This window comes from Lissotriton helveticus, chromosome 7, assembly GCF_964261635.1.
Source record: "Lissotriton helveticus chromosome 7, aLisHel1.1, whole genome shotgun sequence".
In the NCBI taxonomy this organism is placed as follows: Eukaryota; Metazoa; Chordata; class Amphibia; order Caudata; family Salamandridae; genus Lissotriton; species Lissotriton helveticus.
This window is the reverse complement of record NC_136068.1, coordinates 607,070,929-607,089,400: the sequence shown is the minus strand read 5'-3', so window position 1 is coordinate 607,089,400 and position 18,472 is coordinate 607,070,929. Positions and strand designations below refer to the sequence as shown.

General features: G+C 47.6%; 1 protein-coding gene across 2 annotated transcripts in view; it reads left to right on the top strand.

Moving 5' to 3' along the window:
* Positions 1–18,472, top strand: part of CDHR2 (cadherin related family member 2) — a 365,548-nt gene that overhangs the window by 293,700 nt on the left and 53,376 nt on the right. For both annotated transcript variants that reach the window (XR_013598636.1, XM_078652806.1), the window contains exons 23-24: positions 11,534–11,630; positions 12,384–12,472. Coding sequence is in view for 1 of the 2 variants with exons in the window: in XM_078652806.1 (XP_078508932.1) it covers positions 11,534–11,630; positions 12,384–12,472 (186 nt within the window). In the remaining variant the exon portion in view is untranslated. The remainder of the gene's footprint in view (positions 1–11,533; positions 11,631–12,383; positions 12,473–18,472) is intronic.

Sequence of the window (18,472 nt, the reverse complement as noted above, 5' to 3'; positions counted from 1 at the left end):
AAGCCAGTCCCATGCGTCATCAGGGCTGGAAAAGAACGAGGTTTTCCCCTCCGCTTCGACACGTAGCTTTGCAGGAAACAGCATCGCATACTTGGTTTCTTGCTCACGCAGAGCGCGTTTCACCTCTAGAAAGCTGCAGCGTTGCTTCTGCACCCGTAATGTAAAGTCAGGAAAGAAAGTAATCGTGCTATTGTCAATTGTGACTGGTGGGCTAACTCTTACAGCGTGAAGTATGACATCTCGATCTCTGAAGTTGAACAACCGCACCAGGAGAGGACGGGGCGGAGCTCCTGGCCGCTGCCTGCCAACCGACACTCTGTGCGCCCTTTCTTTCGAAAAATAGTTAGATAGTCCCTCAGGCTGGAGGTGTTGTAGCACGAGATTCTCAACATAGCAATCAGCCGCCTTTCCCTCCACACGTTCAGGCTCACCCAAAATGCGCACGTTGTTTCGGCGCATACAGCCCTCGTAGTCGTCGAGCTGGTGTGTTAGCAGTTCCTGGTTGGCCTGCAGGTTAGCCACCTGCCGCTTAAGCAGATCAGAGTCAGTCACTAGATCTTTGGTAGTTGATTCCACCTCAGAGAGACGCTCATTCGTCTTGTGCATGTCTTCCCTAATCAGGGAGACCTCCGTCGCAACAGTGTCAATGCGTCCCTCGAGGGATGTTCTCACTGTGGTGATGGCCGCCAGGATATCCTGCAACGTTGGTTCTGGTAGGATCTTTGCTTCTGTGGAGGAGGTTTGTGCTCCTCCCTGCCCCTTCTGCAAAGCATATTTTTCCAGCTTCGTCTGGAGCGTGTTGCAGCCTCCTCAGCTGCTCACCATGTTGTAATGTAAAGTCAGGAAAGAAAGTAATCGTGCTATTGTCAATTGTGACTGGTGGGCTAACTCTTACAGCGTGAAGTATGACATCTCGATCTCTGAAGTTGAACAACCGCACCAGGAGAGGACGGGGCGGAGCTCCTGGCCGCTGCCTGCCAACCGACACTCTGTGCGCCCTTTCAATCGAAAAATAGTTAGATAGTCCCTCAGGCTGGAGGTGTTGTAGCACGAGATTCTCAACATAGCAATCAGCCGCCTTTCCCTCCACACGTTCAGGCTCACCCAAAATGCGCACGTTGTTTCGGCGCATACAGCCCTCGTAGTCGTCGAGCTGGTGTGTTAGCAGTTCCTGGTTGGCCTGCAGGTTAGCCACCTGCCGCTTAAGCAGATCAGAGTCAGTCACTAGATCTTTGGTAGTTGATTCCACCTCAGAGAGACGCTCATTCGTCTTGTGCATGTCTTCCCTAATCAGGGAGACCTCCGTCGCAACAGTGTCAATGCGTCCCTCGAGGGATGTTCTCACTGTGGTGATGGCCGCCAGGATATCCTGCAACGTTGGTTCTGGTAGGATCTTTGCTTCTGTGGAGGAGGTTTGTGCTCCTCCCTGCCCCTTCTGCAAAGCATATTTTTCCAGCTTCGTCTGGAGCGTGTTGCAGCCTCCTCAGCTGCTCACCATGTTGTCTTTGGCGCTTCAATTAGAGCTAGGAGGGAAGGAGAAATCCAACCGGCTAATCACTGCCGCCTGCGTATGGAACCAACTTTCAACCGGCCTGTCGGGTTTCGCCAGCCAAAGATCGCCAGGGCAGCAGTGATCGAAGAGTGCCCTTCAGAGAGGGGGTGCAGGGCCACATCATGACCCTAGTGTCACAAGAGGTAAAAATAGTTGTTTCCTGAGTGTACACAGTGTGCTAGTAGCAATATCAGTCCGTGGCGGTGTCATTGGTTTGCAGGGCCGCAGCTACCAGCGGAGAGCAAGTCCCAAAAGTATTTCCCAACAACTGAGCACTGCGGTCAGGCAGTAAGCAGGAGGCGCCAACAGTCATCCAGGGAGGCTGGGGAACAACAATGAGTGCGGCATGCACCTGGTGTCGCAACTATGGGGATCTCCACACCCATGCACCAGAGTTCATACCTGGCAGATGATGAGGGGGCAGCCATCTGTATTTACCTGTTCCACAGGTATCTGGACACCCAACACTGGATGAGGAGCAGCCAGGAGTTAGAGGCTATTCCCCCCCCACAGGTGCCATGCAGCTGTCGGGGCCGCCTCAGTGCCATCACCACAGGGAGTCCACGGCAGTAAGCCGCACTCAGCTGCACGGGAGTTAATGCGGGGGCCAGCGCTGGCCAAAAGAAGTTTGAGGCAGCGGGGAATCCTCCGTGCACCTCCCACTAAGCCCCGTCAGGCTGATGGCATCACGCACAGGCTGGCTGCCGGTAATCTCTTTTGCACGCCGTACGCCCGGCACCCAGGTCTCGGGGGGCGTTGCTGCCACTTATCCGGCGGGAGCAGGACCAGTTTCAGGCGAGGCTAAGCGGCCCCCCAGAAAGCAGCAGGCAGGGGCTGCACTGTAACCCAAAGCGGCGGAGCCGGGCGGCGAGAGTCCTTCAGGCCACACCCCGGTCCTACGCTGCACGTTCGGGCCCAGCCCCAGATCAGCGGCCTCATCGAGCGGATCCGGTCCAAACACGGTTGATCGACCCTCCTTCTCCCCGGAAACCATTGACAGCCATTTGAGGTAATTGCAGTCGGGGCAACGCTGAATTGCACAGATAGTTAGGGAGTGTCGGGAAAAATATCCGCTAGTGAGAGGCCATTTTTCCCGGCAGTTGGCCATGCCCCCCTTGTATTTTTAAAAACAAGAATTATTTTCAGGATCCGACGAACGGGGCCTGTTGGAAAATGAGGCAGCATCTGTGAGGCCTGCACAAATAACATGACTACATTTGTCCTTCACTGGGAACCAAACACCCAATTGTAGCGCCTGACTCTCAGAGGGTAGCATTGCAGAGCAGTCTGAGGCTTAATCAAGGGGGGTGGTGTGGGCTAGTAATCGCCATTACAGGTGCGCAGCAATAACACTCAATATTTGATTGTCCAGTCTGTCCTTTGCTTTATAAAAGTAAGAGTACATTTATTAAACACACACACTACTCAATACTATGGACCAATTACAAATATACATAAGCTGTTGGAATTACTTTGTGACATTGCATAATATTTCCACCCCTCCCGCAAAGGGGTGGGGTCTAGTACCACCACTCCCATCTTGCCCCCAATACAGGTAGTTGAACATAACCTGGAGCTAAGGCCATGCGCACTGGCACCATCCCAGTGGCGACCTACCCCATTATCTCAACAAGCATTTAAAAAAGGTAACCCTGCCTTGGTGACACACAACCCTGACTGAGCATTTCCTATGGACCATGAAGTATACACCTCTACATCTTAAGGGCTAGCAGTCTGATTCTTCACCTAAGCGCAGCAACAAGAATACATGTTTAAGCATCACTTTAGAATGACAGTACTCATCACATTTGTGGATCATTAGAATGCATTGCAATTACAGCCCCTAAAGGCATCACAGATGAAGTCACAGGATTATGCATATACAGCCAGATACCCTAGCAGGAATGTCTGGCACATAACCCCACCTTGCTTATAACATCACCTTTCACAGGTACTTCACATTTCACGTGTGATTTTCAGCTCCTCTAAAATAAATAACGTTAGTAAAAGCATTTCTGGTGCAATTATACCTCTTCACCTCCAGTGGATGCCCTTCTCCTGACATCCCCAACTCAGCCTTTCACTCCAGGATGCACTTCTCAATACACCCCCAGCTGTAGAACATAAGTTCCAGCCCAGGAGGTGATTTAATGCTGGCTGATTGCTTGAGGGGTTGTTACTTTTAAGTACCCAGGAGACTTAGGGAGGGACTTTTCTTCATTGTGCTGGGGAGACTGCGTCTCTCATGCAGCTCCCCCTGCACCAGTTCAGCAAAGGGTGGTGGCCCCTCTCCTCTGGGGGCCACCAAAAACACCCAAAACATAAACTTCCCTATGCCTTGCAAGACATTATGGGGCGGTCCGTGTTCCTGAACATGCATATTAGATGAGCGGCTCTCCGGCTGTGCCGGAAAGAGCCGCGCTGGTGGTGCCGGCGGTCTTCTGCAATGTTCCAGCCTCATTGGGGGGCCCGGTCCCCCCGGACCTCCAGGTAATGTCCTGCGGCTCGGGGAGCCCACCCCTGGCCGCTCTCGCTGATTTTCTGAGGCCCGGTCCCACCCGGGCCTCGAGAACCACATCTCTTCTCTGTGGCCCCGTTCCTACCCAGGGACCCCGTCTGGCCTCATCAATGGAGAGCCACTCGGGGACCCCACCCCCGGCGGCTCCCGTTGCTCCCCGACTGGCTAGCAGCTTCGCCTGCTGCCGCGGGAGCCGGCATTAGTTTTCTGGTCTGACCGCTCCGGCGGGCAGACGCAAGACTGCTTCCCCGCTTCAGCGGGTCTTCGGGGAAGTGCGACAGCACTCCCCCACCTCCTCTGCACTTCGGGCCCGGGGATGGGAGCACGGACCCCCTCTCCGCTTTGGGCCCAGTGGATGGGGTCCTGGGCCCCTCCTCCTCTTCGTGGGGAGCGGGACGGCGCTCCCTGTCTTGCCCGTCTAAGCCCGGGGCCAGGGTGGGCTCCTGGCCTCCCGTGGGAAAATCTTCAGGGGGAGCGCGACGGCGCTCCACGGCTTTGCTTCGGCCAGGGATGGGGTCCAAGGCCCCTGGAGACCTCTTTGCAGGGGGGCTGGACGGCGCTCCCCCGTCTCCATCTTCGGCGGGGGCCAGGGTGGGCTCCTGGCCCCCTTGCAGGAAATGTTCACGGGGAGCGCGACGGCGCTCCCCAGCTTTCCTTCTGCTGGGGGCAGCCCCCGGGACCTGACCCACCCCAGGGGCATAGTTGAGACTGGTGGCGGAGCCCCACGTGCTTCGTCGTCGGTCCACTGAGGGTTCAAAGGTCGCCTACCTTCTGGGGGCATATCTCGCCCCCCCAGGGGGACAATTTGCAGAGTCTTTGGCTCTTCTTGCTCCTGGTGGCGCTCCCCAGCCACTGGGAGCACTCTCCTTTGCCCTCTGGGTCTCTGAGAGGGGGGGATTCAGCAGGGAGCTGTCTTCACTGGCTCCCTGTGCCAGCCTTTTGCCTGCTCTCATCCTGGGCCTCTCTTCTCCCTACGCAGAGGCCACCTGCTTCTGCGCACTTTTCTTGGACTCTTCTCCTGGTGCTGTTCAGGATCCTGGGGCAGTCAGGGGTTCCCCCTACCAACAGCCCATTGCACCAGGCTCCAGCACCTTCTGCCCCAACAGACCACACCCAAAAGAGAGCTTCTCTTCCTGTGCAAGCACTTTTTAAAAGTTGAGTTGGGGGCTGACAGGAAGTCTCTGTTTGTCCTATCAAACAGCGACACATCACTTCACCGCCCCTGCTCCCTCCTTCCTGCCCAGGCCCTGGGTTGGTTCAAGATGGCGTCGTCCAGGGTCTCTGGCCACATGGTCTCTGAAAACGCCCCTTCCACCCTCGCTGTCTTCCCTCCTTGGTGCAGCCTGGTGCCTGGCACTCAGTGATAGCTGCTGATGGATGAGTCTGTAGCCCCACCCATCTTCTCTTCGTGGTGAGGAGTGTAGGAAGGTGGAATCTTACTGCAAGGGTACCCCCACTTTTTTCCTGGTGTTTTGCTGGTTTTCGACTTAGTTGGACTGGGACCCTGCTATTCAGGGCCCCATTCCATCTGCTTTCTCTATAAAATGGATTCCATGTACTGTAGGTACATAGCAGATTGACTACTGGGTCACCTTTGTGAGTCCCTGTATATGGTACCTTAAGTACCCAGGGCAAAGGTAGCCCAGAGGCCTACAAGGGGCTGAAGCATGTATTGTGCCACCCCTGGTTAGCCTTACAAACTGACACCACAGGTCTGCACAACCAACCTGGGTAAGGTGGTGTAAGCACCCCTTACTTAGATATAGTATACCTATATCTACCTTTATATATAGACACATAGTAACCTATAAGTCACTTCTATGGCAGGCCTTGACAATCCTGAAGGCAGAGTGCTTGGTTTTGTGTGAGAGGGTGCCTAGCATGAGCTCAGCCCCTTTGCAGCTTTCAGAAATATCTCCTTATAGTAGTTCTATGATATAGCCATTACATATACTCTTAAGTGCATTATAATCCTCGCGGTTAATGGTAACGTTGGTTTGGCTTTATCAAAACATGTTGTGTTTGGTGTCAAACAGTTTGGAATACTATCCCCCCCCCCCCCTAGTTCTGGTGGTGGGGGTAGCATTCCACCCTTCTAGAGGGAGAAGACATGTACACACTGGTATACCCGGTTAAAGTTAAACAGAGCCCCAGCATCACAAAATGGATGCTGCTACCACAGACACAAGTCTGACCTCCTGCTGCTGGAGGAAACTCCAGCAGGGGAGGCCTGGACAATACATTTCCTGTACAGGCTTTAGTGTATTGGGGCAGGGTGGGTTGCATTCAGTGAATGCTTTTCAGACACTGCCTGGGGCACACAAGGTGCTCCATGCATTTCCCAGTTCATACCGGTTGCTGGGGCACTCAGCCCCAGCTCTGACACGAAACTGGACAAAGGGGAAGGGGTGTAACCACCCTCTCCCCAGTTCCACCCATAGATGGGACCTTAGAGTTAGTCCAACCCCTAAACTTACTATAAGAATAGGAACCCAGTCCCTAGGACTTTAGATTACCCTGGACGAAACTCTGCAACATATATCTTGGACCTTCGACATTCCATATCGACTGGAAGATGGAAGAAATCTCCCTTGTGGTCAAGGAGTGACCACCCTGTCCAAACAGGCACCAAAAGCATCTTTGCCGGTCTGCATTTTCGAGGCTCCCGCCAGATCCCGAAGAATCTGCGACACAGGACATGGACTTCCAGCAACACTCTCAGAAGCTGACCCGAGATCTCAGCAAAGCTAAGACCCGTAGCTGACACGAGAGACGTGGGACCAGAAGTCCTGGACATCCTGCATTTTTGCATCTTCACCAACTTCCCGAGGAATCCCGAAGTTGTGCATTGGGGTATTTAAAGCCCCTGCCCCGAGCACCTTTTGCAGCGAAGTACAGAGGCCAGCACTCCACGAAAGAGGACCCGTGAATCCCCTTTCTTTACCGCAGCTCGAGGCTCCTTTGTGGTTCCTAGTCTGTTGGCTAGTGAACCCCCACGAAGGCCAATCCTTTGTTTCTTGAGCTTTCCTGGTTGCTCCAGATGTGCTCTGACTCCCCTTCAAAGGAGGAGTCCCCCAAACCTTGCTGGTCTGAACCGAAGCCAATCTTGTCATCTTGCGTGGGTTGCTGCTGCCAAGGCTTGTTGGGTCCAATCTGGATTCTGATGCTGCAGCACTCGACATCCTTTGTGGGACAGCTCAAATCCAGCTCCTGTTTATTTTCGACGCCTCCTGGTCCTCGTGGCTGAAGAGTCAAGCTTCACCTCTTTCACCTGAAAACACCCGACATCGGTTGGCATCTTCCTATCGCCATCCTGGTCACTGGCTAGTGACCCAGACTCTGTCCCCTCTGCTTTCAGGTTCTTCACATCTCTGATCCACATCTCTGATCCACCCGGACAATTTTCCTCTGGTTGCCTGCAGCATTTCTTCGCAGCTCTCCATTGGAATCGACGACAAAACCTGACACCAAAAGACACCTATGCACCCGGCTTCCCTGGGTGAGGTAACACAAGTACTCCAGTGCTCCCGTGGGTCTTAACTCTCGAAGTGTCCTAGTCGAAAAGGGTTCCATCGTAGTTCACCTCTAAGTGCCCTTAATCTTTAAAATTGTAACTGGTTCGTTCTCCATAGAAAGTCAATGGTGATCTGCGGCTGTGTTTAGACACTGCACGCTTCCCCCGTGGGCCTCCTGCGTCCCTACCTCGGGTGATTCCTGGTAGCCCTAGTGGTTTTACAGTTCCTAGGCCTGCTTTCTAACACTCATGTGGTTCTTATACAACTATTTTAGTATATGGTTTGTGAGGCCCCTAGGGCATAACGTATACTGTGCAACTTATCGTATGCTAATTAAGTTCCTTGTATTGTACTTTTACCTCTGACCTCATAAAGAGTCCAGAGGGGCTGTGTTTAGATTAAATACATATATATTTGATATATACCTTGTGCGGTGTGCTTTCATTTGATCATTCAAGAGATTATAACTGGTAAAACAACTTGCCTAACTCGCCTCTAAGTCTTAGCCTGAAGGCTGCTTTTCACAGCTACCACTAGGATAGCTTTCTATAAAGGTTGACTTTAAACCTACCATCAATAAGGGTCATTTGTACTGGTGCAAGGGGCCCACTAGAATAGTGGACATCATATACCAGGCCAACATCTCACAAGGAGGTCTTAGCTTGTGGAAGAAAGGTAATCAATCCATCGTGCTGAGGACAGACAGGCCCTGATTATGGCTGACTCAGAGAAATGTGACATTTCTGGATGACCCAAAAGCACTACAAATATGACTTTGGACTCTGCAGAGTACTTTTTCTCCCATCCGTTACAGCGGACTTTAGTGCATGTCTGGAATCTGTAGGCCTTAGGAAAGTAAAACTAGCACATGTGCTCCCGATCCCCAAAAGAGAATCATGGAATACACGCTGTAAAGCACACTGACTTTCCCTGGCATGTTTCTTCCCACTATATAAAGCCTATTCCATGTCACCACCCCATTCTGAATAAGTCCTGTCACACCAATCTATCTGCACCTACTCCTTGGCTGCACACGCTAGAAATCTCCCCTGCACAGCCCCTACACGTGTGCACATGCATGTACACATGTGTCTGCATGTAACCAGCCCGGTGTTCCTTACTCCAGCTGCTGCGCAATGGCCTGGTCAAGCCAGGGGGACACCCGTCAAATCCCCATGCAGTCTCTTTCACTATGAGTTCACTGTGGGTGAGTGCCAACTTATGAGGCTCCCCCACAGTAAAAGCTCAACAAATAGGTGCTCAAAAAGCAAAGAATCCGAGCGGCCCATAGTGTCAGATCCACCTTCTAACTGGGCCATTTAGGGTTTGGTGGAGAGAAAGTCTCCTAAAAGTCTATTGTTCTTCAAGCCGTTTAGCGGTGAGAGAAATGCTAATTGTCTGTCTTAGGTACCTTTGCTGGCTCCGGCAACACACATCTTGCAAAGAATACAGCATTTACAACGTGTTACGTACCACGTGCTGCTGTTACAACACAGGTGTTACAATGAATGTGTCTTTACCACACATTGATTTACCACACGTATTGTTACAACCACATGCCTTAGGAGAAGCAGGATTGAACTTTAAAGTCCAACGCTTTCCCTACTGTTGGGCAGACTGGAGTTGGAATAGTAAACTATACCCCTCCAAAGTCCAGCGCTTTCCCTAAGGCATGTCGTTGCAATGATATGCGTGGTAAAGGAATGCGCAGTCACCACACTGCCTTGATGCAGCAAACAAAAGGAAAAAATAAAATGATAATAACTAATGTTATTATTATTTTATTTTGACCTCCTGCTGCGGCAGCATGAGTGGGGGGCGAGGTGGGGCTGCAAAGCAGAGGAGGAGTGGTAAAACCCTCCTAAGTGCGCAGTAACTATTTGGTCGGCCCCCTTGAGCTGCCCATAAAGTCATGCAAACTTTCCCTGTTCTCTATGCATGCTGCATTACAGCCTGCATGGAGAACTTGCCCTCCCCAGCCCATGGCTGAGCACCGTGTCACAGCGCTCAGACCAATCACAACGCTGCAGCATTGTGTTTGGCTGCAGGGAGCGTGGGAGTACTGGCTCTTCCTGTTTCTACCAAGAAGGAAGAGGACATAGGAGAGGCGGTGATGGCCGGCCAGTCGGTTAGCTGGGATGTAAGTGATTATTTTTTTACCTGATTCCCACACATAATATTTCTTGACCCCCCCCTTAACAATTCCCAAAATTTGTAACAACTCCATAGAACAAATTAACTTAATTTCCCCCACAACATCATCATTCATCTTCCATTCAAAGGCCTTCCCTTGCATTACCCAATGCCTTTCTCACACACAGCCTACCAATCCTCAACAAACAAACTGATTTTCTCAAAACTTCCTCTTCCCATCCTCTGAGTCCCACTCCGATGGGTGGGTACGCCAGTGCATTACAAAGGACCTGCAGTATGAGGGGCCTTGAGATCCAGGGGGCCCCCTCAGGACAGTACTCTGGCCTGAGGGCTCCTGAGGGAGTTCGGAGGGGGGCCCCTTCCATGTACTTTGCAGGGGGCCCCCCTCAAGTTTCTTATGCTACTGGGGTACACCAGGACCTGACTCTCCATCTCCCCCCAAAAAGTGCCGCTAAACTACTACAACTTGTCCTACCGCAGCATACCTATGAATATTTCAAAGCAAATAAGCCACACATAACCCGAAATATGGAAATAATTTCATCGGGCTGGTGGGTCGGCCTTTCCTCAAATTGCCCTGCACCACCACTCGCAAAATGGAGTCCGCAATAATACTGGACCTCCCCTCTAGTGAGACATCCAAATATCTAAAACCCTCCCTCTAAATTCTGTCTCCACTTATCCCTGTCCCCCTATCTTGTGGCCTGACCCAATTGCACAAAGTCATCCGGGGAAGAAAGCTGTAGCATTTTCTCCCCTTGGAGACCACATTGGCGGCAATGCATGTGCCGCGAAGCCTCTGTATTTTCTGCTTCGGAAGACCCGGTCTATTTAGGGTGCCCCAGAAGTAAATTATCAAGCCCCACATATGTTAATTAAAAAACTCCCTTTGCATCAGAGCCACTGATTTTTTGGTTCGCAAAAACAAAACCCTGCTGGGAGTTTATTTCAATGTAGCCAAAAATAACTCTTGCCATCATTTCAGTTTTGCTGAAAGCACATACGTTCCTTTAGGACAGGCTTCTCCAACGAGTAGGTTGTGAGCTATTGGAAGCACTCCACCTACCTGTGAGTAGCTCTCCTATGTGCAGACCACCTACTAAATTAGAAGTTTTTGCTTGGGTGAATTAGTATATTTATACCAAACTTGAAGTGTGTATGCAAGACTAAAATGTATATATGTTCACATAAGTTGATGTTTGAAGAAAACTGTTTGAGTTTCTAAAAGGTATTTTAAACTGATATATGAGTGATAAATTATGCAGCATTGGAGAGACTTATTTCGAATATGCCTGCAACATTCTAGCTATGTCTGTCATGTATTAGCCATGTAGAGCGATAAATCCTTTTTACATCACTGCTGGTAACTCTGCTTGATTCTTTTAGGCGATCACTGCTGGTAATCCTGCATATGATGACCACTAATGTGATTTTTTTCTGACGTTGTCATATTAGAAGACTAATAGTAACAGTAGCTCGGGATGATTTTCATTGGTATGAAGTAGCTCTTATCACAAAAAAGGTTGGAGACCCCTGCTTTAGGATGAGCACTTTTGGCAGGAGGACAACTTCAGACTGAGGTCAACTATTGGCTGGGCTGAAAGTTGAATGTTCTTAGTTCAGTGGTGAGTGCAAGGTGGCCAATGTGCAGAGTGAGGTGGATGGCGGGAACTATTTGTTGTAGAGACTTTGACTTTTTCGAGTTTTAAGCTTTAACCGTTACCGGTGAGTCTGTGCATGAACACATCAGTCCAGGGGAAGAGACTTTTAATTTGCGTTTTCCTCTCTTTTCAGGGTGGCCAGCTCCCTCGACAGCTCTCTGAAGGGTCAATACAGAGTAACAGTGATAGCCCATGACAGAGGGGGCCTCAACACTACCAAGGACCTGGACGTACGTACAGTGTGGGAGAGAGTGAGAGAAAGATGGAGGAAGTGGGACAAAGAGGTAGTGAGTGAGCCTCAGAGGGAGAAAGAGGAATATATCATGGGAGAGAGAAACTGAAACGCAATGAAGGGGAGAAGAGATAAATAAGAGGGGAGGAGAGAGAATGGATGACAGAGACGAGTGAAGGAAGGAGAGGGCTACAGAAAGGGATGGAGAAAGAGAGAAGAGTGAGAAGTAGACAGAGGGCGTAGAGAGCAAGGTAAGGAGACAGGGCAAGAGATGAGAGGGAGAGAGAGAGAAAGGAGGAGAGAGGAAGAGAAGGAGAGAGATAGATGGGTCGAGAGAGACATGTGCAAGTAGAAAGCAGAGAGAGTGAGAGACCATGTTTGTGTGTCTGATGGTTGGAGCATGTCTGTATCTGGCAGTGTGGTAGTATGTGTAGTACAGTGTGTAACACTCCATGACATTGCTTGGCAATGCATACACGTGTAATGCAGTGTGTCTCCATCTCGTCTTTGGGTATATCTGTGTATCTTTCTGTGTAAATCAAATAGTAGTGCGTCTATCGATAAGGTAGTGTGAGTGTTTGGTAATATGTATAGATGGTAACTTTCGCCGCCATGTGTGATCTCCTTCAAGGGCAGATATTTGGAGCCATTTATGGTATCACAGAAGGATGTGGCATATTGTCTAGTTACGCGAATAACCCCCTATTTCGCCATCTTTGTCTTCCATCTCTTCCTCCCTTTGCTTCTGCAGATTTATGCCGTAGATCGGTCTTTCCTCGTCATCCTAGAGTTTTCTACCACTGCGGCTGAAGTTCAGAAAAACAGCGAAGCCATCAAAAAGTAAGAAACGCCAACCCCTTGCCAGTGTTACAGATATTCAAGTGGCTGTCTGTCAAAATATTGAGCACTAAAATATCCCACTGCAAACCACCATAGCCAGAATATTGGCTACCAGAATATCATGAAGGTAAGTATATGTAGGTAAGTATAGATAGCCATAGCAAGTAGGAGACAAAAAACACAGAAGCTTATAGAGAATGTGCGGTGTCACACAAAATACTATCAACCAGATTCATCAAACTAAAATCAGCTCGCAAAGGGCCAGATTCTGAGAATCTGGTCCTTTGCGAGCGCTATTTTTGCAAAATCGCAATTCTAGAAATCGCTAGATTGCGATTAATTGCATTTAAGGAATCTCAATTTGAGATTCGTTAAATGCAATTCATGAACCATTTTAAAATTGCAAATTCGCAATCTGGGTCCGCTATTTTCCGCAAAGTCTAACTACGTGGTAAATAGCAAAAACTTTGAAAAATGCACTAAAGTGCATTTTCCAAAGTTTCATGTTGCGCACACACATGCCCTAAGGGCATGTGTGTGCGCAACATATGTGCACACATCAATTTCAGAGGTGCAATAGGGTGTCCTTTGGACACACCTGCACCCTTGAAATCGCAATCTCAATTTGCGAATCGCTAATTGCGATTAGCAAATTGAGATTGTCTTCCCATTCATTCCTATGGGCCTCTAGGCCCATAGGAATGAATGGGGAGATATTCCTTAATTGCGACTCGCATTTTGCGAGTCACAATTAAGGAATTATTGGAAATCGCTATTTTGTTAGTGATTTCTTGATGAATAGCATTTTGCTATTCCTTAATAGTGAATCGCTATTTTTCGCTATTAAGGAATAGCAAAATGTGTTCTTGATGAATCTGGGGGTATATCTATATGATGATGTGCTTAAGAAAGACCTGAAAGAAATGTACTATGTCACATGTGATTCAGCAGATAACAGATGGTTTTTTCAACATGCAAAAGCTTGGTGCAAATTCAGAATTTACCTGTATTCCGGTGATGGATCTTTTCCTCGAGTTGGGGCGTAACATCAACAATATAACAGCATCCCAGTAACAGTGAAGCATATTTTGACCCCAAAAATGACAAAGAGGAATAGATTTGCAAACCATAAAGGTTTATTAGCAGATTAGCAAAGTTACAATTTCAAGTCAATCAGATTAGTCTTCAATAAATAATCATTAGGTCGCAGCGTAAGGCAATCAAATCTGAGGATTTCAGAAAAACAATGCAAAGTCCAGTTATTTAAAGGCTTATTTTGGCAAGTTATAAAATGTTTCAATTCCCCAAAAGGAAAACTCCCTAATGCTAAGCTAAATGTGGAAATAGATTAGTGGAAGTATAAGTAGACGGCGTCCGCTGAATATATATCCTCGAAGCCAAAACCAAATGAAGGTTCACAAGAAGAGGAAAAGAAATGTGCTCGCCCAAGAGATTAACTCTATGAGCAGAAATGGGATAAGCATGGAGTCTCAAGCGGTGCAGAGAGGCATCCACCTCCAAGGTGGACAGCAGCAAGTCTAGCAGTCTAAACCTAAACATGCTCAATTAAATCAAGGATTTTCAATCCAACCAATCACTCCTCAGGTTCCCACAGAGAAGGGACAATCAAAACAAACATTAAAGTAACTGTGGGTGACGGCCCTTTCCAAGGGTTGGATTGGGATTAAAAATCGGCCGGGCACGCTAAATAAAAGTGTCCCAAATTTGCATATTTCCTTTCTGCAAAAAACTGCTTCAGCGAGCGAAATATTGGTGGGAGAGCGTAAAAAAAACTGCACTGATTTAGTCACACTGGTGAAACACACCTGAAAACAAGTGAGGCCGCTTCTGCTCAGGCCTCCTGCCTCTGCGCAATATGCATTCATTAAAGGGCCGGCCCAGGGAGAGAAAGGGAGTGACACCTCTTCCTGTTGCTAAACGGGAGGTAATGAGCGCCCATCTGCCTTCAGAAAGGCCACTCCAGCACCCACTGGGCCGTTGCAGCATCCGATCAACCCAGGCACCGCCCACAGCTGGAACTGATTCAGAAAAGGGGGTGGTGATGAACAGAGTGTCTGAATTAAGCAGACCACTCTTACCCAGTCCAAAGATCAGGGCTTGATCCATCACCGTTATTTAGCTCACTGCCCCATCCCAGCTCAGAACCTGGCTATATGCAAATTAGTCTGTCCCTGGCCCAGTGCATCATGGGAACAGGGCAGACCAAACTACCAAGCCAATTCTTCACCAGAAAGGAGACAGCTGGAACTGGACACCGGCCTCTCGGGCATTGCCCGAGTGCCCGCGTTATCAATCCGACGCTGCGGGCCTTTCCCCAAGAGTAATACAGTGCAAAGTTTCCATCGCTGTGGCCTCTATAGATATTGCACAAGGTAGAATTCTTCTCCAGTGACCATTATCATTTGCGGATGCTCAGATTTAGTGACCAAATTATTAAAAAGTTACATTAATGGCCCTCACACAGAACTTAACAATAACAATACAGTTTTAACGAGTACGCATTGAATACTTGGCTCCTGAAACGAATATGCGCAGTATACAGCAATACAAAATGTCATTTAAAAAGGTGCCTTTTAAATCAAAGCCCAATGACACTGTGGCTGACTAACAACGTAAACACACTCCAAATATAGTTATCTATTAACGTAAAAATCACTCATTGTGGTTTGTTTAAATATAAAATCACACTTAAATGTGAGAAATTAATACTAAAATGAAAAATAGTAACATCGCAGCACCATAGAAAAGAAAAAGAAAATAACAATTAGTGAACACAGGTTCCTAAACAGTCTTGTCAACTACAGGAAGATTTCTATAAAATAAGAAATAAAGATGGTGACTTGGTTGTTATGGACACTGTATTTTGAACAACAAATATGACAAAATGTTGAAGATGTGAACATCTGCAAACTTCTCGAGACAAACTCAATGGTGAGCTTTGAATTAAAGTTAAGGAGATTCTAGAAACAGCATTCCAGAAGGGGCGGATAACTCAAAATTCCAGACGCAACAAGGAAACAAAGGACTGCACCAGGCAGTCTGTGAGACATTTCACAACTCAATTATGGTGACAATAAATTCATACAGCTATGTCTAAACATTCAAAACTTTGTGCAGTCTACCCTGGTTCGACACCGCAGGTTTCTCCGATGGTTGATGGACTTTTGACACAATATAATATACTAGTGTCATAAGAAATTCGCTGTTAAGAAATACATGCTTTTACATCAGTCCCTGTATTTGCCATTGATCTGTTTTTTTTTAATTGTAGGACCTTTAAAAAAAATGCAGGGTTCCCATGCAGTTTCAGATAATCTTAAATTCTTGCTTGTTTAATTACTTCCTTTACATTAGGTGGCCTGTCCGTAAGAGCAGCATTTGCTGCCTTGTCACATTGTTAATAACAGTGTTTTCATGGCTTGTACGAAACGCCATACATTTGCACTCTCTTGTGGGCTTAACAATCATAGAGTGAGATTTACCTACTTTTCACGTAGGGCAGCAGCTGCAAATGCTGCGCTACGTGCTAAGGAGAGAAGAGGAGAGCTCCCTTTTTACTAAAATAAGGCACTCTTCTCCCCTCTCACTAGCGCTGGCACTGAAATCAGCTGCCTGGCACCAAAGAGACACCTTTGCACCATGGTGCAAAGGGGTGTCTGTGATTCTAGCATAGGTTTTGTACTGGAAGGGTGATCCAGCGGTGTACCAGCAACAGATACTCCAATACCATATACTCACCTGGGCCCCTAAAGACTCACAACTTTGTGTAAACCGCTGGAGTTAAAGTTTATTAATTTTCATACCCTAAAATTGATTATTCCTTATTCCTAATCAACCTTTCACTGATCAAAACGTTCTTTCCTCTGATTGATGGACCATTAGTTAAACTAGTTGATGGTGAACATGTTAACTTAATATTAACCTTTATACTTAAGCAAAATAACCGCAGACTCTGAAAAGTTTTAAATCTTTATCTAAATTCTTTGTGTGAAAACCACTCCAAAGTACAGTACATTCACCATCACTCATGGGAGGAAAAATGTAATTAATCAAATCATTAATACTTACTTTAAACTTGCAATGACTTATGCTCAGAAAGGAAAGGACAGAGTGAAAAGAACATCTGCAACCGTGCGAAATTAATAAATACCTAGGAAGGTGTGAAGAACAACCCCCTGGCCAAAGGGTTGGTCGAGGTCCCCAGAATAGATCAGGAGACAAAGACTTCAGGACAGGATTCAGGACAGGATAGATGACCTCCCTAGTACCGACGCACTAGTCACACCCCTCTCTGACACTCTCTTCCTCCTCGAGATTCTTCCGCGATCTTCTTTCTAAGCCTAATAATTAGGATAGTAGGCTCGGCATTCAGCTCTTCATCAGCATCTCACATCATCTCTCCGAGAGCACCCACGGCTCTCAGCATCTCAGCATCGACGTCTCTCGTTCTCGCAGACACCCTCCTGTTCTTTGCTAATTAACTAGCTAAAACTACCTCAATTATACCTTTTCATTTATCATGTACCACCCATTAATGTTTCAATATCGTAAAATACTAACTCTGATTGGTCAGGCAAGGGGGGAAAATCATCACACCATGTTTACAGTTTGTCACCTTTTTCAGTCAGCCCATTGTTCATTGATCCATCCCCTTAAATTTTATTCCCAAACTTTATTCCCACCGGTATTCACATTATATTTGCAACATTTATAATAGCTTCCACATATTCTTTCATTCCAGTGAACTCTTCACCGCTCAGTTCCCAGGCCAGAGCACTCTGTGGCCTTGGCTTGTATTCAAGTTTGAAGTCATCGTTCCGGGCTGTAATGAACGTGCTTTTCACAAAAAGGACATACCCAAACCCTGCACTCCCACTTTGGAGACAAATATCACTGCACCTTTAAATAATACACTTTGAGCAACACTTACTTAAGACAAGGTAAGAAAACAAATCAAGGTGCATGTAATAATAACACACAAGTTTATTAATGCAATGTTTTAAAAAGGCAGGCCGAATGTATCAGTAATTGCAGACTCCCAAATATCAAGTGATCAATTAAATCAACAATTAAAATAGAATGCAATATATATATATATAAGTAGCAAAGAGTAGAAAATATGTACCGAAATGGTTAAGAACACCTCACCGGCTGATTCTGCAACATCCTCGCCAACTCTAACTGGGAAGCCCGTTCAACAGCCCAGGAAGGAGTTCAGTCAGGGCTCAAGTTCCGTCACCTCCACAGTAATATGTCTATTCTGTGGTGAACTTGCACCTGGCCCGCGAAAGCTCCCAGCTTTAATACCATTACTCAACGTGAAGCGAAGCTTCTAGAAAACCTCGCCCCCTTCTCATTGGAAAAAAACGATCTGGCTGGTACCAGTTTGCGTCAAGGCCAAGACGGAGGCTGGCCAAGCACCCGAATTTTGACTCAGAGGCAGTGTTGTACATTCCACAGACACTTCCCACAACATATTTCAGTTCACTCTGGTCGGTGAGGTGCGAAAAATAAGTGAGGAGCAAAATCATGCCCTACCCACTTTGCAGCTACGTGCGAGCACAGAAAATGGCAAAGACAGATAAAGCAAGATGACATGAGGCCATGTCAAAGCCAACAGTAAACACCTATAATTCTCATAACCAAACAACTTGCAAGCACTGCTGGGCACACAGAAAAGCTTGAAGCAAGGTAAAGTCAGAAAGCAAGATGACATGAGGCCATGTCAAAGCCAATAGTAAGAACTCATCAGCAAGCAAGCCATGGTCAGAAAAAAAGATGACATGAGGCCATGTCAAAGCCAGTTGTAAGAACTCATAATATAAATGTACTGTTCTACTCCATGACAGCTCCCACTAAAAGACAGCAAGATTACAAGACAGAAGAAAAGCAGGCATACACAGGACCGTCCTACATTAAGACTAGGGTAAAGTAACACACTAAAGTCAGTTAAAATGGTGGTAGTTGAAGGTCATCATA